Source organism: Drosophila teissieri, chromosome 3L (genome assembly GCF_016746235.2).
Source record: "Drosophila teissieri strain GT53w chromosome 3L, Prin_Dtei_1.1, whole genome shotgun sequence".
Lineage (NCBI taxonomy): Eukaryota > Metazoa > Arthropoda > Insecta > Diptera > Drosophilidae > Drosophila > Drosophila teissieri.
The window spans coordinates 20,000,001-20,016,954 of record NC_053031.1 but is presented as its reverse complement, the minus strand read 5'-3'; the positions used below and the strand labels follow the sequence as shown (position 1 = coordinate 20,016,954).

The following is a 16,954-nucleotide window of genomic DNA, read 5'->3' as shown; positions in this document are numbered from 1 at the left end:
CGAGTATGCGATGGTTAAACGATAGCGCACGACAAAGCTTGTGCATAAAATAAGTTATTAAGCTGTGTAGTTAAATTTGTATTAGCTTAACTATCGGATAATTGTGGCCAAAATTAAACTTATAAATTTTAAAAATAAATGATCCTCATTACAAAAATTCAAATTATAAATTAAAACTAAGTGAATCCTCATTCCTTTTATAAAACGAAATTAAAGTAAAGTACAGAAAGTAATATAACAAAAGTAAATCAAAGGATCCTCATTACCTTATAATTTGTATAATCACTGATTGGGATTAGAATGGAGTTAACGCCACCCCATGCATTTTACAATTGCATTTAATATTTTAATAAAACAATGAAGTTTGTTTCGAATGTACGTTTATTGCAAATACATCTGATAAATAAATGATTAGGACTCGGCTTACGACTAAGAAGTGTCTTCTATCTAGTACGGTGGAGGTTGATACTGCTGCTGGCCCATCATGTTCTGCCGCTGGAGCTGAGCCACCAGGTTCGGCGTTTGTTGCTGGTTCATGCTCTGCTGCTGCGGCACCATTCCGCCTCCGCCGCCACCACCAACGGCACCACCTGCCTGCTGGGGCCCGGCTCCCATTCCCCCGCCTGCGCCACCACCCATGCCCTGCATCTGCATCATGTGCTGGTGCCTCAGCTGCTGTTGTTGCTGTTGCTGCTGCTGGAATTGTTGCTGGGTGTTCAGGACGCCGGGTTTGCCGCCTCCCGCCGACTGCTGCCGGGCGTACGGAGGCACCTGGCCGACGACGCCGCCCGGCACCGGACCCATCATGTTGGACATGGTTACGTTGGGCGCCTGGTTCATGTACTGGTTCCGGTTGCCGGCCATCATACCTCCAGGAACAACGCGCTGCTGTTGCTGTTGTTGTTGTTGCTGCTGGGCAACCGCGGCGGCCGCCATAAAGTCGGGATTGTTGCGATTCGCCTGCTGCATCTGCGGATTGAAGTTGCCCATCATGTTGGCCTGCTGCTGTTGCTGTTGATTGGGCGCCATGCCAACTCCAACGCCTGCTCCACCGCCCTGTTGCTGCATGCCCTGCTGTTGCTGCTGCTGCTGGTACTGATTCTGGAAGTTCTGGAACTGCACCTGCTGCTGCGGCTGTTGCTGCGGCTGCTGTTGCATCATGCCTTGCTGAGGCATGCCTCCCATGCCCATGTTGGGATTGTTCCCGGCGCCGCCAACTCCGACACCTACTCCAACGCCCACACCGTTGCCTCCCTGAGCGCCACCGCTCTGCATCATTTGGTTGGCATTCGGGTTGACCATGCCTACCATATTCTGTGGGATCTGTTGTTGCATCATCGGATTCTGCGGCATGCCTTGACCTCCCATGTTCATCTGATTCATCTGGTTGGGTGCCATGCCGGGTCGCATGTTGCCTCCGCGCATGAACTGCTGCTGTTGCTGCTGGTTGGGATTCATCTGCTGCTGCTGGGCGTTCTGCTGCTGCTGTTGCATGGCGTTGAATGCAGCGACGGACTGAGGATTTTGCTGCGGATTCATTTGCTGCTGCCGCATTTGGTTGGGGTTTATCTGCTGCTGAGGACCGGGCTGTTGTTGCGAGGGCTGTGGTTGCTGCTGCATCGGATTGAAACCGCCTCCCGGACCCTGTTGCGCTTGCTGCTGCTGGAATGGTTGACGCTGGCGAAGCATCTGTGATAGCGCCTGCTTGGAGTTGGCGTTCAAGGGCGGACGCTCGATGCGATTTGCTGAAATGGTAAGTGACTATGATTACAATCTTAAATCATACAAAATATCAAACATTCGACTTACACTGCATGTTCTGCTGATGCGGAGCGTATTGGTTGTGGTACGGTTGCGGCGGCTGCTGCTGCTGCGGCGCATTGTGCCACTGTTGCTGCTGTCCAGGCATACCCTGCGGTCCGGCTCCACCGCCTCCTGGTCCCTGTTGCATAAAGTTCATTTGGGGATTTTGCTGCCCGTTGCCACCGCCCACATTCAGCTGCTGCTGCAGCGGATTGTTGCCCATTTGCTGCATCGGCTGCTGTTGCTGCAACATGGCGTTCTGCTGCATCATGTTGTTCGGATTGGGTGCAAACTGCTGCATGTTCATCTGTGGAAAAGATTTTATTAGTTACATTTTAAATTGGAGGGTAATAGAAGAATATTTAGCACCGAAAAAGGTTAAGAAAATCTGGATTATAATTTTACAACTTTCGAATTTTTCTGCCATCATGTTGCTTTTAGTGGCTTGCTTTGATTCCTTCATAAAGCAAAGCGTCAGTGGTCAACGATTGAATTTAAAAGCTTAAGAACTTAACTATTTACGAAATCAAAATTATTTTACCGGCATATTCATTGGCATCTGGCTCATTTGGTTGGGCTGCATCTGCTGCTGTTGCATGTGTTGCTGTTGCTGTTGCTGCTGCTGCATCTGTTGTTGTTGCACATTCTGCGGCTGTTGAGGCTGAGGTGCCAGCTGAGGCTGCTGTTGCTGAGTATTAACTACGGGTGGCGTTTTCGGGTTCTTGGGCTTGCGTTTCCGCGTGGTCGTTCCCTTGCCGCGACCTCTTCCAGTGCCGCCCACCACAGCGCTTGGCGACTGATCCACTGACGAGGGCGTGTCCGCCTTCATTTCATCCTTCTACGAAATAGAAACAATGCATTTAGAGAGGGGCAAAGTGAAATCCAAATACAAAATCGACTTACTATGCAAATCTTCTCAGGAATAGGCTCAATATCTTCAGGTGGCAGTGGCAACGGCTCATAGTAGTAACTACTGGGCTTGACCAGACTGTGCGTGTGATACTTCAGGTTGCGGTGAGCTTCCTCGTAAGTAAGAGGCTTCCGCTCCAGCTTTACTGCACCAAACCACACCCAGGACAGAGGAGCCGGGTTCTTGTGGCCCTCAAGGATGTCCCACACGCTGATGCGCTGTTTGTCCGAAATGCGAAGTTGTTTTTTGTCTATATCGCAGATCTTGTTGCCCTTGGTGTCCATTCCAGAGTGTTCGCAGGCAATCACCTAAGAAAAGAAACTCCATTTAGTTTCAAAGTTCATCTGAGGTTTTAGGTGTGCTAATTACTTCAGTGGGCTGCTTGTAAAGTGGAAGAAGCTGCCGAATAACCCGAATGGAGGCGTTGTTCTTCTCTCCAATTTCCTTCTTTAGCTTCTTCATCAAATTCATATAATGCCTCTCGTCATCGGAGACCAGCGTTGAATGCACCAATGTGGCCAACATGTCCACCACGGTGGTGAACAGCTCACGGTTGCAGCTGAGATCCACCACGCCCTGGCAAACCAATTGGGCCAAAAGAATGGCCCAGTCTGTGGTGGGAGTACTGTTCTTTTGGATAGCCTCGAACATGCCGCCCACCAGCGAAAAGCGCAGCTGCAGAGCATCAAGGATCTCTTCGCGAGCCTGCGGCTCATCAACACCACCAATTGTATCCAGCTAAAAGGTGTCATATTAATATTAAGTTTACCTTTGAAGATGAAGAGTAAACACTCACCTCAGCAAAGGACTGTAGACATTGTGATAACTGGGCATAGAGGGAAACAAGTAAGTTCTCCTTGTACTCGTCCTGGCCTTTCAGGCAAGTTAGGATAAGGCCGAGGAATGGCTGGTAATTAAGCGGCATCTTCTTGTTGCGTGCGGGCGCGCCGCCCAGGCCATAGCTATTGCTACTGTGGCAACTGTTGCTCTTTTCGCGCTCGTCACCACTGCCCGAGCTATTGCAATCGGACTTGGGCACCTTGGAGAAATAATTCATACTCTCGAGAACCTGTCCAGCAACTCGAAGAATCCTGCCCTGCACTGCTGGTGTTAGCTTAGCGATGAGGGGGGCCACTAGCCAGGTGGACGGTTTTGGCTTGTGGGTCGCCTTAACGGCACCCGGCAGGACAACTTCCTCCATGTGAAATACGTCAATTGCCGCGCGCGCCACTGTGTCAAGCCAAACATTGAGCTCCGCGTTGTTGCTTAGCGACTGACGATACATAAGCTGAAGGTCCAGCCACGAGATACGCAGTGTCCACTGTCCGAGATTCTCTAGTATGCGCACGATCATTGAGCGCTGGTCCAGCTCGGAGATTATGTTAAATTCAGACTCCGGATAGCAGATCATGTGCAGAACCCGCTGTGCCTGTTTCGCGGTCAGCATTTCGTCGATTATCATGTCGCAGAGCTGCTCTGCATTCTTTAAGCACCTTTCCAGGACGTGTTCCTGGGCGCAGATCTGCTTGAGCACCGCTTGGGCGAACTCCAACAGCGAGATCTGCTCCATTCCTCCGACCGACGGTTGTTGGAGGGCTTCGGGCTCGCTTATCAAACTACTACCCAACTGTAAATCACTGGTGCCCAGGATCTGGCTGAGATCAGCCGGTCGTTGCTCGTTGCTCTTGGGTGTGCTTCCTGGATGAACTGGTGTATTGAAGCCACTACGCTTGCCGCTTCCAAAAGCGCCGCCCAATGCACCAGAGGAGGGGCCGCTGCCAGAAGCCAATGGTGTTTTAAGCGCCGCATTGTCCACAACAATGAGAATGGCCTTGAGCACGGCAAGCACTGCGGCTATGGGAATGGTCTTATGGGCACCCACCAAAAGATGACGATCGCAACTCAGTCGAATGCTAAAGTCGTTTCCCACAGCGTGTAGTGGATTCGGGGAAGTGCTCACCGAGTACATACCAGGTTGAGGAATCTCCAAGGTCTTGAACAGCTTCAGCACCAGATGACATGTGAGGCGAGCACCCGCCTCTGCATCCACGCTCAGTTCTGCTCCACCAGCGCTTACCGATCGGGCCAACGTGGGCAGGGCAAACTTACTTACAAAGTCCGCTAGTGAGAAGCAGTGCCTTGCAACCAGAATGCATACGAACACGGCCAGGGCGTTGTGAGTCTTAACCTGCCCAATGTCAACCTGTCCGCCCAGGTGCGGATAACGCGGACTCTTACTGCCACTGCACAGGCTCTGCAGAGCGTATATCCACTCCTCAGACAAGACGTTGCAGCTGGCAGTCAGTTCGGCACATGCGAGGGCCACATCGTTCAGTCGCTCGTTGTCCGTCTCTCGGCACACGGCTATCAAAGCGTTTGACACGAAGCTGTACACATTAGCCGGCGACTCGTGCAGTGTTCCCAACCAGTGAGGATCCAGTTTACCACCGCGTCGAGGGGCCATAAAGAGCTCCTGCAACAACTGCGGGTTGTAACCTTGCGGAGGTAGGCTTATAAAAAGGGATTATTCGTTTAAGATACGTTGGGGGCGAAATTGCGATCTAAACTCACCCAAGCTGCTCTGGAGTGTTGAAAATGTCCTTAAATCGTTTGATACACTGCAACTGCTGGTAGTACTCTGTGGATTGTTCCTTTCCCTGCAGCAAAACACAGGACTCGTGTAGGTCGCTCAGGTAGGCAATAATGCAGCGCTCTGCCGAAGTGCACTCGCTTGGATTCGATACGTGTCGAATGGTACGACAGACTCCCTCAAAAACCGACAGCGTTTGCTCCGGTGAAAGGAGCAGGCAACTGTGATATCGCCGCAATATGCTGACAATATAGAGGGCGAGTGAAGTGGTGTAACTTCGCACTAGGTTTGACTTCTTCAGCTGCAACTGGTGCTCCACCTCAGGCAACTCTTTCAACAGACTATCGCACAGCTCCAAAAGACTGTAGATATTAAGAGCCAGCTCCATCAGATCAAAGAGGAACGCCACGTGCTCCTGCACCGGCAGGTAGTTGTTATTCCCTAAAGCAAATCCGTTCAGCTGCTCTAGGACATTAGCCGCACACTGAGCGGTGACCACGTGCTGGTCGAAATAAGCCATCTGCTGGCACTTGGACGTGGTAGCTTCAAAGTTGAACTCGTTGCGCGAGTGCTTCTTAACGTGACCGGCCGCGGCCACATCTATGCTAAACTTTTTAGTGAAAAGCTTGCCAATTTCCTTAGACATCTTCTTGACAGCATGCTTCTTTTCATCCCTCTCTTTGCCGACACCGAACAGCAGGATGTAGCGCTGGTTGCTTTCACTGCTGTAACTGCTCATGCTGGGATCATCCTGCGGGATGGGAAAGTGCTTGGTGTACACGTAATGCCGCGATATGCTTCCGCCAGGGTTGGTTTCTCCATCGCCTGGAGGACCGATCTTGGGACTGTCGGGAGCTTCGTGCTGTTGTCCTTTCTCTTTAATATTTTGCACCAGTTTGTCCAAATCGTCGTCCACATTTGAATCGTCAAACTCGTTGTGCTTAAAGTCAAGACCACCGCCGAATCCGTCATCGTCGAAACCGTGCGTAGTCGTTGGAGGTGGAGCTGGAGGTGGCGGCGATGTTTTTGTGGCCGTCGTCCCTGATTTGATTACCAACACCGACTCCAGCAGCAGATCTCCCCGTGAAATTAGCGTGTGCATGTAGGCGTTGTGCGAAAAGACATCGTGGCGAATTAATGCACTGAACAACTGAACCAAGTTGGTAAATTCAGTGCGCTGCTGGGGACTGCTCACGTGTTCATCCAGGACGGGAGCGTCGTGGTCGAGGAAGTGCATCAACACGTGCTGAAACACAGGCAAGCCATCAATTAAACCGGCTCCCGAAGCCAGCGAGTCCTTGTCGTCCTTATCACTGGATTGCTGATCCGCTGGCGTGCTGGTAACATCAATCTGGCGCTTGTCAAGCAGAATGGCCACCACCATGGCTCTGTGCTCTCCCCAACGCTGCCCCGACACGGCCCACTCGCATAGAATGCGTACCGTGTCCTTGTCTTGTTTCGGTTCGTAAGGCAGTCGAGGTTCCACCTGATCGTCTTCCCGCCTGCGACTGGCACTTGGGCTGGGAAATATTTGAGCGTATAAGGTATCGATGCTATTATTGTGTTCCATGCGATCGAAGCAGTGCGTGTCCAAGTGGTCCAGTGTGGCCAGCACACTGGTGTATTGATTTTTGCCGGCACTCAGCCACTTGGCTGCAAACCACCGCTGCTCTGCGTGCTGTGTGCGCAATACGATGTCCGACTCGGCGGCACGCAGTTGACGTCGGATCTCCTGGTTGGTTCGAGGACAGCGCGTGGGCATCGGCAGGACTGAGGGCGCTAGCGGCAAATGGTCTAGGGGACTACCCAACAGCGAGGAGGGTGCTCGGTGAGCCGCTATCCCACTCCAGACCAGTGCAGTGGGGCATTCGATTGTGATGATCTGTAGGATCGTGCTTAAATACAACACTATATCCCGATGATGGGGACAACTCATTTGTTCCTGAAGCGCCAGCTCATAGTGAACCTGTTGCAACTTCTGCTCGTCCAACCCTTTGATGTTCTGCTGTTCTACGACAGTGTTCAGCAACTGGTCCAGTTTTTTGGACACTATGTAGGCCATCTTTCGGCAGAGACGCTCCGACTGGACGAAGTCGTGCATGTACTGAAGGGCAAAACTAAGCACCAACTTTTTTAACGGTTCGTCAAAGCTTGCCTGGGTGCGCATCTTGTCCAAAAGGTCGAGGATCCAGTTCAGAAATTCCTGTCGGTCTAAAAGTGATTCTTCGTACATGTACTTGCTCAATTGGTGACAGTATTTCCAATACTTAAGCGCATTGCGACTGTCTTCGAACTGGCTTCCAATTCCGGAAATTGTAGATCCTGGTGGCACTGCAGCTCCCACACCAGATGCGCCTCCTACCACAGAAGATCCAGGCCCACCGACTACTCCTCCTAGGCTTCCCGTCGTCGGCATGACACTGACAGAATTCACTCCTCCGCCAGGAGTTCCCTGTTGACCATTAGCTGGACTGTGAATCGGTGGCAATGGGCTGGCCATGCTGGGTACAGGGATTACGTTCGTTGGAGCATTGCTGCCGGTGACGGAGTTAATAGAGGTGGTGCCAGAGCTTCCATTGCTGGCAGAACCATTTCCAGCGGCAGTCAGGCTTCCAGAAGTGGTGCCATTCGAAGAGGACTTGTCGTGGCCTAAAACCAAGGAGTTTAATCAGGGAGTTAATAAGTTATACGTTTAAAGGACTATACTCACTCTGCTGATAATACTCTTGGAGCTTGGGAAGCAGCTCTTTCATAAACTTGATCATGTTGCCGGTCCATTCGGCAGCCGGGTCGTAAATGGACCGCTTTTTGTTTTTGGACTCAGTGAAGCTAAGCGTATAGGCGGCGCTTAGCTTGATGAACCAGGTGGCGCGCTGCATATTCACCTGGTTCTCGCACAGTGTGATGAAGATCTCCTCCTTCTTGTTGAACGAGGGCGCCCTTTTGGCCAGGCTAAGAAGGGGTTTGTTACCGGCGAGGTCCTTGAACCAGGCGTCCACAGTGCACTTGCGACGCGGGGACACGGGCCAAAAGTTGTCCTTGCAGTTGATCTGCTGCTTCTTGCGTCCTGTGTCCGGCAGGGTCATTAACTCCTCCTTTTTGGCTAGGACGCCGCTGAAGAATGCGCTGACTTTGCTGGCGTTCACATTCGAGTTGTGGGCCGTACCGAATTCATCGGACAGCGGTGGCGTCGTCGTGAATCCGTGCTTCACATTCGTGGGCGTCAGCTCGTCCTCGCGCTGCTTCGCGTCCTGAGGATAGATGTCCGGCGGACCCAGACGGGTGCGCTTTAGCGGACGCTTCTCCTGCAGCATGGACAGCATCTTTGCGACCCTCTAGTAGCGTTTTACAAACAGATTTTCTCAGCAAATATTAGATTTCCTCTGTTCGCCAACCCAACAACAAATCAAAATATTAGTGGTGGGGCGAAAAAATGCGATGAGCCATCGATAGTTCGATAACATCCCGCGAAGGAAGCAGCTGCAATCGAATTTAAGCCCAGAAATGTTGAATGATTGCAAGCAAGTTTACAATATTACTCTTATCGTGTTTAGGCAATACATATCCCAATGCACTCTTCCAACCAACTATATACATCACATTAATTAGGATAAGTATTTTATTTATGTAGTGAAAAAGTTGAATACATCGTTGTGCTGCAATAACAAAAGAAATACCACTTAAAGTGGTAAGATCAAGAATAAAGCTGCGTATAAAGATTTAATAATTTAGGTTATATTTTTGGTAATGATTGAAGAAACATTCGTTGTAAAACGAATAAGGCGTCATACGGCTTGCCGATCGAATTCCGGCTCATCGGCATAAAAGTGTGCGCCGGCTGTCATTCCGTCGCTGCACTCAAAGTGCAAGCGGAGCATTTTCAGGGGAAACTCGAGCGGCAGCTGAAAACGAAACCCAGTGCCACATTAACAAAAGGACTTTTGAGTATATGTGCGCATAGCTTTAGATTACTCACCCGCTCTATGATGTCATGTCTGATGTCAGTAGCCGCTGCAAATAGCTCTAGGGCTTGATGAAATAAGCGTTTAGATAAGCTGCCCAGAGTATCCAAGACGAAGGCGTCTGTGATGCCCAGACAATAGCAAATGTTCAGATACCGAAGCCGGTTATTGTTGGCCACCAAAAGGGAGAGCTGCTTTTCTCCGATTTCTCGAGCGGACTGTATGGAAAGGCACTCTAACCGACTCAACTCCGCCAAGTGGCGAACGCACAGATCGTCACGAGGCTTGCAGACCAGCCAGCGAAGGCCCTCCAAAGCACTGATGTACTGCGCCTGCTCTTCGTCAATCCAGCGTTTACGGTGCAGGATGAGGTATTCCAACTGAGTGGAGCACATGCTTTTGGCGAGTGCCTTAAAGAGGCGCGTCTTCATGTCCTCCGGGCAGTATATTTGCAGGTACTTGAGGTTTGCAAACTGCGGCAGGACCAACAGATCGGCTTCGCAGTCATTGAACGTCAGCTTTTCCAGCTTGTGACAGTTGGTGGCCAGCATCTTGAGATTGCTGGTAGTCAGAAAGCGTCTGGCGTTGCGTAGCTGAAGGCATCGCAGCTTACGCATGGGCTTTACAATTGTTACGAATTCCGAGGCGGTCACCTCGTCGTACAAGCCAAGTTCCAGCATCTCGCTAAAGTGACGTACTTCTTGTACTGTGAAGGGAGAAGCAATTAGATAAGATTGTTTTGCTCAAATTAACATTAAACGTCTCTTACACTCCCTGCGTTCAAAGCTCTCCAGGCTCAGACTGTTGACCTGGGGAAGGTGTATCCTAATTCCTTTTATTAGATCCTTGCTTGTGCTCTTGTAGTTGCGCACGTGCACCTTTTCAAGGGAGCTCATTCGCAATAGATACGGTTGCGCCCGGGCCGCTGTTGCATTGTATATGGAGATGGACTTCAGTCGGTAGCAGTGTCTGCTGATCATCGGAAGCAGCTGCAGCGGGTGATCATCGTCAAAGTGGGATTCCACGGTACGTATGCGACTGCCACAGAGCCACAGAAAGGTGCGCCAATCCTCCAGAGTCCGTAGACTCAAATCCTTGTCAATTACTTCCTGGAAATTATGACGATGCAAGCGAATGAAGGCGTCCCTAAAAAGGCGACAGCAGCGCGCCAAGTGCAACTGGTCCTCCAAGCTCAGAAGCTTAAAGATGTACAAAATAGAACGGGGATCCAAGTCCAGAAAACTGGTGATGCGGGCCATCATTAGCTGACTTTTTTCATTGCATTGAACTGTCACAGGCACCAAGTGTCCAGATTAGCAAAGGCAACTGGTTGATTTACGCCTAACATGGAAAAATCTACCCCAAGTCGATTAGTTCTATTTATTTACTAATTGGGCAGATGGCAGTGATGCCCGTTTTTCGGAGTAAACATTTGTTGGCGAGAATAAAGCTAAAAGGTTAAAGCTATAATATTTTCGTTTAATAAAGCTTTGTCTTCGTAATAAAAGTTATGTTTTAATTTACATGATCTTGGAGTAAATTGCAATAAGTCCTTATTTATTTAATTTGAGTTAACAATCCTATGCTAAGAACGTGATTCCAGTATTAACAAATGCTACAATTTGCGGAGAAAGCTCAACTATCTTCACTAGCAGCGACATTCTAAAATCAATCGATTAGCTATCGATAGCCCCACTGGAGCGCAGCCAACTTTGCTTTGTTGGGAATGCAAAATGCGAATGGCTCTTGAAGAAGAAGAAGCAGAGGGAGGAATTTTAACAAATTACCGAGGAAAAAGGCAAGAAACGGGCGAAGAAAGCAGTGTGTGTGCATTGGCAAGTGCATAACTCCTCACCACACACACGCACACGCACCGACATAGCAGGGAGCACACACACAAATCCCAAACAGGACCGAGGTAACCAGGACAAAAACCCCAGCTTAGATGATGAGCAGCAGAACGCAGGACGCGGACGGTGCCTCGATCAGATTCAGCGACCACACACTGGACAAGGCCACCAAGGCCAAGGTGACGTTGGAGAACTACTACAGCAACCTGGTGACGCAGTATGGCGAGCGAAAGCAGCGCCTCGCGAAACTGGAGGCGCAGCTGAAGGACGAGAGCCTGTCGGAGGCGCAGCGACAGGAGAAGCGGCTGCAGCATGCCCAGAAGGAGACGGAGTATCTCCGGCTGAAGCGATTGCGCCTCGGTGTGGAGGACTTTGAGGCCCTCAAAGTCATCGGACGCGGAGCGTTCGGTGAGGTGCGTCTGGTGCAGAAAAAGGACACGGGACATGTGTACGCCATGAAGGTGCTGCGCAAAGCAGACATGCTGGAAAAGGAGCAAGTGGCCCACGTACGCGCCGAGCGCGATGTCCTTGTCGAGGCCGATCATCAGTGGGTGGTCAAGATGTACTACAGTTTCCAGGTGAGTCTCGAACGTCAGCTACAACAATAACAATGATGATAAAGGGTGGGTGGGAGTAAGGGTGAAGGGGCGGGCAGCAGCGCACATAACAAAAGAATTGTGTTAAAACACGGACAAAAAATCAATAAACCAATACAACTGCAAATGCCAAAAGCGCCTTGCCAATCATATGGTCACGTCTCTCTTTCTCTCTCGCTTCCTCTCTCTTTCTCTGCGTGGGCCGCCTTTGTTGTTTTTTCTGGATTCTCTTTCGTCCACTTCTCCTCGGTGAAAGTTCTTGCCACAGGCAAACCTGCCTACACTGAATCGCCATTTTTGTTAAGTTAAATAGTTTAATAAGCTATTTCATTGGAGACACATCGGAATTATTGTACAATTACAGCCATGGAATAAATTGGGATTTTAAGAAGTTTTCTTCGACCCTAAATAGTATTCTTACTTAGGCATAAACATAGGCATATATACATATCGTACATGTGTACATGTTTTTAATTTATAGGCATATATACATATCGTACATGTGTACATGTTTTTAATTTATCTTCACACAGGATCCGGTCAATTTATATTTAATAATGGAGTTCTTGCCTGGTGGTGATATGATGACGCTTTTGATGAAGAAGGACACGCTATCCGAGGAGGGCACACAGTTCTATATCAGTGAGACGGCATTGGCGATCGATTCTATTCACAAACTCGGTTTCATACACAGGGATATCAAGCCCGATAACTTGCTGCTAGACGCGCGAGGGCATCTGAAGGTAAGTGGGAATCCAGATAATTGGGATATGAACACTAAATGGCATTTTTATTGTAGCTCTCTGATTTCGGACTTTGTACTGGCTTAAAGAAGTCGCATCGGACGGACTTTTATCGGGACTTGTCGCAGGCAAAACCATCAGATTTTATTGGCACTTGTGCCAGGTAAGAAGTAAAACAATTCAAACTTGATGTTATTAAATAAACTAGCTTGTCCTGCAGTCCTATGGACTCTAAGCGACGTGCCGAGTCTTGGAAGCGAAACCGACGCGCCCTCGCCTACAGCACCGTGGGAACGCCGGACTATATTGCACCCGAAGTATTCCTGCAGACTGGCTACGGACCCGCCTGCGACTGGTGGTCCCTGGGCGTCATCATGTACGAAATGCTGATGGGCTATCCTCCATTCTGCTCCGACAATCCCCAGGACACCTACCGCAAGGTGATGAACTGGCGCGAGACGCTGATATTTCCTCCAGAGATCCCCATTTCGGAGGAGGCCAAGGAGACGATTATCAACTTCTGCTGCGAGGCCGATCGCCGTTTGGGTTCCCAGCGCGGTCTCGAGGATCTAAAGTCCGTGCCGTTCTTCCGGGGAGTTGACTGGGAGCACATACGTGAGCGTCCCGCGGCCATACCCGTTGAGGTGCGCTCAATCGACGATACGTCCAATTTCGACGAGTTTCCCGATGTGTCTCTGGAAATACGTAAGTATACTGCTAACCAAAGAGACGAGCACGAGACTAACGTGCATCCATTTCAGCATCGGCGCCCATACCGCAAGGCGGTGAGATTGCGAAGGACTGGGTCTTTATCAACTACACATACAAGCGATTCGAGGTGCGAAATTTGGAGTGAATCCAGACTTAAAACTGGAGCAGTAGCAGTATCAGGAGCAGCTTAAAGGTTGCCGCACTTTGCCACCCATTTTATCACCACCACAGCCGTCGTCTCTCTAACAGCATCACCACCAAGAGCATTCTCCACGCTAAACGAAATCCCCAATTTTCCTTTTTGAATGTCTTACCTACATGTGTATTTAAATACTAGCTAACATTTGTGATTCCAAACAAAAAGAAGAATATGATAGCGCGAACAAACGATGTATTGTATGTAAAAAAGTCTTTCTTAGAGCGTCGCCCGCGCCTCGGGTTAGGTTAAACGCTATACTAATCCTCAAATGTCCTTCCATTGGCTTTGTTCAATCCCTATCTTAACCGGTTAAACGTTGTGTTTGTAAACCAGATCCCCATATTAAGGACCCATTTGGCAATTCTTTATATATATATATATTGTTTACTTATTGGGCAGCAGCAAAATACCCATAAATTTATTATTTAGCAAATTAAAAATGTTATAACTTTTAGGCACGTTAATTGTACGTATATGTTTGTATCAATTAATTATGAAACAAAGTCTTAATACATAGTAAACCTTAAACCACATAAAAAGCAATCGCTAAACCGAATCGAAAATCTATCACACAAATTAGTTACTAATGCCAATAGCAACAAACGCTAATCTAGACATCAAAATAAACAAAAGTATGTTTAAATATCGGTTTCGTTCTATGCACACCTCCCCCACCCATGCCCGCGCCCACGGACACGAATATAGATTTAAACACATTCTACTTTCCGCTGGAGTTTTGAGTTGCAAGTAATTGTAGTTTGAGCAAGAAGTGAATTATTGAACAAGTTACCGAGTTACCGCTGGCAAGTATAAATCTAATTACATAGCAAACACTCTACCCCGAGCAGTTGCAGAATGCAAACATAAAATAATTGATAATATACCTATAAATAAATTAAACGAGTAAACAAGTTTTAAGAAATTATTTTTGGTAATAGAATACAATAATAGTAAGCATACTGATAATTCGATAATAATGCTAGACACAGCAACATGAAATGCAATAATAAATGAAACATGTGCATAATAACTAAAAAATACATGCTTTTATTTGGACTCGATCTTAGCAATGAGTGCAGTACTTACAGGAGTTTTAGTCCTTGTCCAGCTACTTTTCTAAGAATCACGCATTATTCTATGAAGTGGATATGGTCAATGAAATCGCAGTCTGCGGATATCAACGTTGGATACTTATCCCTGTTTCCATTTGAAACATCAAGGTTTTATGACTTATGAAACCTCCTCAAATAACCTAAATTTCCAGTAGTGTAACAACATGTGATGTGTACAATGGATACGAAGCTTGATCTTCAACCTAATGTGGAAAGGGTTGTATTTGGCGCAACACAACATACAATATATATATTTTAAAAACAAGGAAGCACGAATACACCAAAAAGTAATACGACACAAAACGTAGGCTTTGTACATTTAAATGTATGTATATATTTTGTCGATCTTTTCATCTGCACTTCTCTCGATATTCCCCTATCTGCACTTGCGTTAGATTTTTGATTTGTGTTGTTTGTGTGTGTGGGCGTTGATTTTATTTTTTGTAGTGTATCTGAACAACGTGGCTTGGTTTTAATTGAATGCAACATCCGAAACCATTACAGACATGAAAATAAAGATTTCAAATTGATTTGGTCAGGCGGTGGCCTGAAAATCGAACATAACTTTTTTTCATCTGCGATTCTCGCAAGAGTGACGATTTTGTGTGTGTCGGTTGTGGTTTCTCGCTGTGTATGTGTCGGGTGTGTGCGTGAATCGGAATATATCGCTAGTTGTTTATTATATACTACATATATAAATGTATTAGCATATGGAGACTACAGACTATAAGAATTGTTACATCAGCTGGGGGCGTAGGCAAAAACTTTACAAATGGGAGAACGGGGAAAACCCTACGAGACACATTTACACACAGCTAACAAACTGTAAGTTGTCCATTTTAAATTTTCAGCTATATGTTTACATTTCGGTTCGATTACTGTGCGGGCATATATGTATGTTTGTAAGTTTGTAATTGGAATTCGGATTGCGTTTACTTCGTACTGTTGATTTATTTAGCTTGTTTGTTTGAAATCTTTATTGGATGCTTGTAACGGGCAGTAGTATCCATAAAATTAAAATGGTATAATGTTAAAAGTTTAACTATGCGCTTAGAGTCTAATGAAAAGTGTATACATCGACGAATATGTATGGTAATTTCAGAAATTTTTTATCTTTGCTTAGGTTTTATCTAGTCGTTTTTCACTGTCGATTGTGTGTTTTGAATGGGGCGCGGGGAGCGGGGTGGTTGGATGTTTGGGGTCTCTCGTTAGTTATGCTATGCGCTTTGCAACTATTATTAAATTAATTAAATTTAAATTGAATTACAAGTATTTTTTTTTACTTTTTACTTCCATATTGTAGCTTAATTCTCTACGCCTTTGCACTTGCTTTGATTTTCGCTTGCTACATTTTACTCTTTTTTTAATTAATTTTATTTTCGTTTCGCTTGTTTTTTGTTTTTTTTTTCTTTGCTGGCTTGCCCTACGTTCAATAGTAAAATGTATATATATTTATATAGTTATATGTACGTTAAGAATTACATTAATGTAGGACATACGTCTAAGAGGTTGCAGGATTGCTAATGGGGGTTGGGTGTCGAGGAGGAAAGGAGTGGGACTGGACTACAGGACTACAGGTGGATGACCTAGACCGATCTGCAAGGACTTTAGGGGAACTTCCTATAATCGTATTAATTAGTAGTAAAATTTGTATGTACAATTCGTTACGTTGCTTAGGACTGATCGTCGATCAACAGCATGACCTGCTGCGTTGTCGTTTGTGGATTCCTTGTGCACTCCACCTGGTGAGCATTCCAATCCTTTCGCTGGCAGAACTCCGAGCAGTACGGCGTCTTTCGACACAGTGAGCACTCGGCCAATGCTTCGCGGTTACAGTTGGCGCACTATTGGAAATTGCAAATATAAGAACGATATTGATTGAATAAGCCACATTTTTAGTACCAAAGCCCAAAACATACCTTCTTAGCCGAAATGATCTCGTTGCCGTGCAGGGAGCCTGATATATTTGGATCGTCGATGTCCGCGTGCACCTGGACACGCATCGCGCTGACCGCCGCATCGCGCTCCTTTTGCAGAACCTCGAGGCGACGCTCATAGGACTGCTTCATGTCGTTAAGCAGGCGTTTGAAGTCATTGGTCGCCTTGACCATGGTGCAGTACACGTGTTCGATGTTCTTCATCGACTGACTGGTGTCCAGGACGGCAATGGAGGATCCATCGTTGATGTTCACCACAAACGTTTCCCGTTCGTAGGTGTTGCCCATTTGCGACTGGTCGACCAGCTCGGTGGAGGTGTCCAGGCTGTCGTTAAGCGCTGCCCACGGCTCATCCTTGGACGTGATGTTCTCTTCCGATAGGAACATATTGTTCTCGTCCACCACGCTGGCTGTTGCAGCAGCCACAGCTGCAGTTACATCCACACAGTTGTTGGCGCCGCTCCCGCTTGTGTTGTTGTTATTGGTATTACTGTTGTTGTTGTTACTATGATGAGTGTTACGCTTGCGTTTGGGTCCAGAC

General features: G+C 47.6%; 4 protein-coding genes across 7 annotated transcripts in view; 1 reads left to right on the top strand and 3 right to left on the bottom strand.

Moving 5' to 3' along the window:
• Positions 1–363: 363 nt before the first annotated feature.
• Positions 364–8,700, bottom strand: LOC122616161 (mediator of RNA polymerase II transcription subunit 12). 2 transcript variants are annotated; one of them, XM_043791501.1, is made up of 8 exons: positions 8,014–8,700; positions 5,285–7,952; positions 3,510–5,223; positions 3,083–3,451; positions 2,707–3,021; positions 2,345–2,641; positions 1,810–2,110; positions 364–1,745 (listed from the first exon to the last, which is right to left on the bottom strand). In XM_043791501.1, the coding sequence occupies exons 1-8, from the start codon at positions 8,624–8,626 to the stop codon at positions 448–450; spliced, it is 7,575 nt and encodes a 2,524-aa protein (XP_043647436.1). In that variant the 5' UTR covers positions 8,627–8,700; the 3' UTR covers positions 364–447. The 2 variants fall into 2 exon arrangements, with proteins under 2 accessions (XP_043647436.1, XP_043647437.1); XM_043791502.1 differs by lacking the exons at positions 2,345–2,641; positions 2,707–3,021; positions 3,083–3,451; ... (1 more) ...; positions 5,285–7,952; positions 8,014–8,700 and adding an exon at positions 2,173–2,258.
• A 316-nt stretch (positions 8,701–9,016) lies between these two features.
• Positions 9,017–10,686, bottom strand: LOC122618265. The gene is made up of 3 exons (XM_043794567.1): positions 10,035–10,686; positions 9,280–9,971; positions 9,017–9,205 (listed from the first exon to the last, which is right to left on the bottom strand). Exons 1-3 carry the CDS (start codon positions 10,525–10,527, stop codon positions 9,089–9,091), a joined length of 1,302 nt encoding a protein of 433 aa, XP_043650502.1. The 5' UTR covers positions 10,528–10,686; the 3' UTR covers positions 9,017–9,088.
• Positions 10,687–10,988: 302 nt separating this feature from the next.
• On the top strand, positions 10,989–13,555 carry LOC122618263 (serine/threonine-protein kinase tricornered). Of its 2 annotated transcripts, none has more exons than XM_043794566.1 (5): positions 10,989–11,693; positions 12,245–12,454; positions 12,511–12,617; positions 12,675–13,159; positions 13,216–13,555. In XM_043794566.1, the coding sequence occupies exons 1-5, from the start codon at positions 11,211–11,213 to the stop codon at positions 13,308–13,310; spliced, it is 1,380 nt and encodes a 459-aa protein (XP_043650501.1). In that variant the 5' UTR covers positions 10,989–11,210; the 3' UTR covers positions 13,311–13,555. The 2 variants fall into 2 exon arrangements, with proteins under 2 accessions (XP_043650501.1, XP_043650500.1); XM_043794565.1 differs by having other exon boundaries at positions 12,663–13,159.
• A 1,235-nt stretch (positions 13,556–14,790) lies between these two features.
• LOC122618262 (deformed epidermal autoregulatory factor 1) overlaps positions 14,791–16,954 on the bottom strand; it is a 4,824-nt gene continuing 2,660 nt past the window's right edge. For both annotated transcript variants that reach the window (XM_043794563.1, XM_043794564.1), the window contains exons 3-4: positions 16,396–16,954; positions 14,791–16,320 (exon numbers count right to left, since the gene is read on the bottom strand). The exon at positions 16,396–16,954 is cut by the window's right edge and continues 70 nt beyond it. In XM_043794563.1, coding sequence (XP_043650498.1) covers positions 16,150–16,320; positions 16,396–16,954 — 730 coding nt within the window. In that variant the 3' untranslated portion in view covers positions 14,791–16,149. The remainder of the gene's footprint in view (positions 16,321–16,395) is intronic.